The 3,972-nt window shown below is 63.6% G+C and overlaps 1 protein-coding gene across 1 annotated transcript; it reads left to right on the forward strand.

Moving 5' to 3' along the window:
• The first annotated feature begins 292 nt into the window (after positions 1–292).
• On the forward strand, positions 293–2,490 carry LOC116747256 (heat shock transcription factor, X-linked-like). The gene is made up of 3 exons (XM_032619032.1): positions 293–874; positions 1,838–1,977; positions 2,064–2,490. Exons 1-3 carry the CDS (start codon positions 293–295, stop codon positions 2,488–2,490), a joined length of 1,149 nt encoding a protein of 382 aa, XP_032474923.1.
• The last annotated feature ends 1,482 nt before the right edge of the window (positions 2,491–3,972 follow it).

Here is a 3,972-nt window from a genome sequence, read left to right on the forward strand (position 1 = left end):
CCCGGGGGCTCCGGGACCAGAAGGCCGTGTCCGGTTTGCACGAGCGCTCGGCCCGTGGCTCTGCACCCGTGCACGAGTGTCTTCGTGCCCCCTGCGATGACGGGCGTGAAGCAGGAGGCTGACGTGCTGACGGGCCTGCCCTTTATGATGTCACTTGCTGGCTGGGCTGTGATGTCACCCCCGAGCCACCGGAGCACTTCTGTGAGGGGCTGAGCGGGAGTGTGAGCCCAGGGTGCTGCCGGCCGCGCTGCACTGTCCCGTTTACGTGGCGGAGGGACGCGCCGCGCTCCGCATGGCTGCGGACGAGAAGGGCCCCGCCGCGCTCCGCATGGCTGCGGACGAGAAGGGCCCCGCCGCGGGCAGGGCGCCCGGCTTCGGCGAGGCGCCTCTTCCTCCCGACACAGCGGCTCCGGCCCTCGGCTCAGGGAGCTGCACCCCCCAGTCCCTCGCCCTGGACCAGCCCGTGCCCGCGGGACACCCCGACCTCAGGCTGCTGCCTGGAGAAGCCGCTTTCCAGGATTTGACGGAAGAGCCTTTGTTGAAAGGGCCTCGCACCGCCTGCGAGGCCGTGTGGGAAGGCAGCCTGCTCTTCCACCCCTTTCCCAGGAAGCTGTGGACGATCGTCAACAGCAGTCGCTTTGCGTCCATTTGGTGGAATGAAGACGGGACTTGCATAGGCATCAACAGGCCGCTGTTTCAAAAGGAGGTTTTGGACAGGGATGGCCTAGACAAGGTGTTCAAGACAGAATGTATGAAGAGCTTCATCCGCCAGCTTAACTGCTACGGATTCAGCAAAGTGCACCAGGACATGCACACGTCCCTCTGCGTGACCAACCTGTCCACGAAGGAGCGGCCCGCCCACGTCCTGAGCGAGGTAAGGAGAGCGGGGGACAGCGGGGGAGGAGCCCTCTCCAGGGGCTGAGCCGCTGGGCCCGGGGGTGGGGGTGGGGGGCGGGTGCCAACCCCGGGGCCGCCTGGGACGGCGGCAGGCGTGTCGGGAGAGCTTCCTTTAAAGGTGGTACTTGGGGACCGGCGTGACGGCCGGAGCTGGCAGTGCCGCACGCTGTGTTGGGACGTTGTTATGGGGGGACCCGAAGCGTTCTCAGCACAGGGACGTCACTTCTCTCCCTCCTCCTTTTCCCTTTGGTGTGTCTGTGTGAGGTGATGCGTGTGAACTGGACCCCCTTGTGGTGATCGTTTCACAGCACACGCGGGCAAGGCGTCACCCTGTATTCCTGACACGTGGGCAGTGCCGCTCGTGCCTGACACGCAGTCACACCGGGGGACAAGAGGACACTGCTGCAACGCTGGCCCTTCCCGTCCTCCTGCTCGGGGACAGTGGCCCGCCGGGGGAGAGGGGGGAGGTCTGTGTGCCCCCTCGACTCCCATAGCTCCAGAGCATCACTTGAGTGGGGGCGCAGGTCCCTTCCTGGGAAGCAGTCAGCGTCCCCGATCTGGCCCCTGGAGGTGCTGGCCAGGGGGAGATTCGGACACTTCCTTAGAAAGCTACCGAACCTTGTTGCAGTCTCGTACCTGCAAACGCCAAGTCCCCTTTCTTGGGCCTTGTACTCATACTAAGGGGCCATTTTCAGTCATTTTCCAAGGGTGAAAGGTGATGGTGAGTGAGCGAGTCTCGGGGATGTAAAAGCTGGGGCACAGCGTCCTGCTGGGACCGGGTCCCGCTTTCTCCAAAGAGGCCTTGGGTCGGCTGGAGGAGGGCGCCCAGGGGCCCAGCCAGGCGGCTGCTGCTTGCGAGCAACTCTTTTGTGACTCGGGGTTTCCTTTTCTCTCTCAACTGCGACCTCAGTTACACTTCTACCACAGTCCCCTGTTTCAGAGAGACTGCCCGCACCTCCTGGTGAGGATGAAGCCGAGAGTGCGCACTATACCAGCATCCGGGCCGGTGGACGGCGAGCCGGCAGCCCCGGGGCACCTCCCGGCGCCCAGCGCCGCGGAGCCGCAGGACGGCCTCCCACCGTATCCTGAGCACATCCAGGGGACCCCGAGCTACCCGCAACTCGACCATGCCTCCGCCCTGGCCAGGACTGGCTCTGTCGCTCCAGCCCCTCCTCGGACAGCAGCCGAGCCCCCCGCGCCGCATCCCAGCATGCAGGTTCTGGTCCCTCTAGTCCCTGTCCTGGCAGAGGTGGCCCAGCCAGCCGAGGTCCCTTGGCTCTGCTGCGCCTGGCCTCCCGCCTAGATGAGTCCTCCCTGGCCCGTGCCGGGCCTGGCCGCCGCACCCTGCCAAGTCCTCAGCCTTCCCCCCCACCCCGCGCAGCTCCCGGGGGCCGCGCTGCTGCCTCTTGCGCACCCTGGATGCCTGAGGTGGCCGCCAGGCCTGCCGCCCCCCTGACCTTGATCCGTTGGCCGCTGAGCCACTTCTGCCATCGCTGCGTGGGCTCCCGCTCTTTCCTGGAATACCCGGCCCCTCCAGGCAGGCCCACAGAGGACCCTGACCAGGCAGACCCTGCAGACACACGGAGGTGGTGACGCGGCCAGAACCTTGCAGGGCAATAAAGAGCACGGGGACTTGAGAGCGATGTTCCACCCAACACGTGTTTGGCGCCTCCGTCCTGGGCGTGGCTGAGCAGTTGATTCCCCTCAGCAGGAAACGATGACAGGTGACAGCCCACCCCCGGCACGGTGCGGGCACCTAGCAGACACCTGGAGAAGCCCCTCAGACGCCCTGTGTCCACTCACTAGAAAGACCCTTGAAGGGCTGGACAAGCACAAGGAAGGCCCTGGCACCCGCGGCTTCACAGTTGCGGGGGCATCGTGTCCAGCAGGGTCTCGATTTGACAGATGAGAAGAGCTCAGGCCTCCCCGGTCAGAGGCCTGAAAAGAGCCCTTCCTGTCCTGAGACGCACAGGTATGGAGGTGACGGTCCCTGGCAGGGGCCTGCGGGTGTTCAGTTTGGGGGTGCTCTCTGGTGTCTGGACAGCAGGATTGAGGTTTGCTTTTCACTGCAGGTCCTGCGTCTGGAGACATTTTCCTGCTTCTCTTTTCCTTGCCTTTCGAGCTAAACACTTCAAGGGCGCCATGCTCCACCACCCTCTGGGCGCTGGGGTGTCGAACTTATACTGCGAGTCCTTGTGGTCAGTGCCCAGTGGTGTGTACAGAGCACTGAAGGCCAGGGCACACCCCCAGCTCACAGCTGCTGCCTCCACGTGTGGGGGATGTGCTGGGGGACCTGGCCAGGACTCTGTGGCTATCACAGCGATAGGGCGACATCCCCTTCCAAACACTGCTAAGAAGGGGGCGGGGAGCGGGAATTGCCTGGAGTTCCAGGGGTTAGGACTCTATGCTTTCACTGCGGTGGCCCGGGTTCAATCCCTGGTCGGGGATCTAAGATCCCCCAAGCCTTGTGGGGTGGCCAAAAACACAGAAAAAAAAAAAAAAGGTGGGTTGGGGGAGGAGGGGAAGTAGACCCAAGGTACCAGGAATGATCCTAGCACCAGTGCTAATCCCAAGGTGCATGTATTTGGAGATAGCACCCTTGGGGAAGTCAGTAAGGTTAAATGAGGTCACAAGGGTGGGACCCTAGTCCGACAAGAGCGGTGTCCTTTGGAAAAGAGGAAGAGACACCGAAGATCTCCCTCCCTCTCTCCCTCCCTCGCCCTCTCTTCCTCCCTCCCATCCTCCCTCCCTCTCTCTCCCTCCGTCCCTCTCTCTCTCCATCCCTCCCTCCCCCTCTGCCCCCCTCTCCCTGCTCCCTCCCTCTCTCTCTCTCTCTCCCCCTACCTTCCTCCCCCTCTCTCTTTCCCTCCCTCGCCACCCCTCCCTTTATCTCTCTCCCTCCCTCCCCCTCTCTCCCTCCTTCCCTGCTCCTTATCTCTCTCTCCCTTCCCTGTCTCTCCCTCCCTCCCCTCTTCCCTCTTGCCCTCCTTCCCTCCCCCTTCCCCTCTCTCTCTCCCTTCCTCCCTTCCCCTCTATCACTCCCTCCATCTCTCTCTCTCTCTCTCTCTCTCTCTC

Source organism: Phocoena sinus, chromosome X, assembly GCF_008692025.1.
Source record: "Phocoena sinus isolate mPhoSin1 chromosome X, mPhoSin1.pri, whole genome shotgun sequence".
In the NCBI taxonomy this organism is placed as follows: domain Eukaryota; kingdom Metazoa; phylum Chordata; class Mammalia; order Artiodactyla; family Phocoenidae; genus Phocoena; species Phocoena sinus.

Excerpts from the sequence above, each read along its gene's own strand:
- LOC116747256 (XM_032619032.1), top strand. The coding sequence starts at position 293 with ATGGCTGCGGACGAGAAGGGCCCCGCCGCGCTCCGCATGGCTGCGGAC. Across the intron at positions 875-1,837 it reads CCGCCCACGTCCTGAGCGAG|AGAGACTGCCCGCACCTCCT; the intron begins GTAAGGAGAGCG and ends CCCCTGTTTCAG. Across the intron at positions 1,978-2,063 it reads CCGCAGGACGGCCTCCCACC|CCCCTCCTCGGACAGCAGCC; the intron begins GTATCCTGAGCA and ends CTGTCGCTCCAG.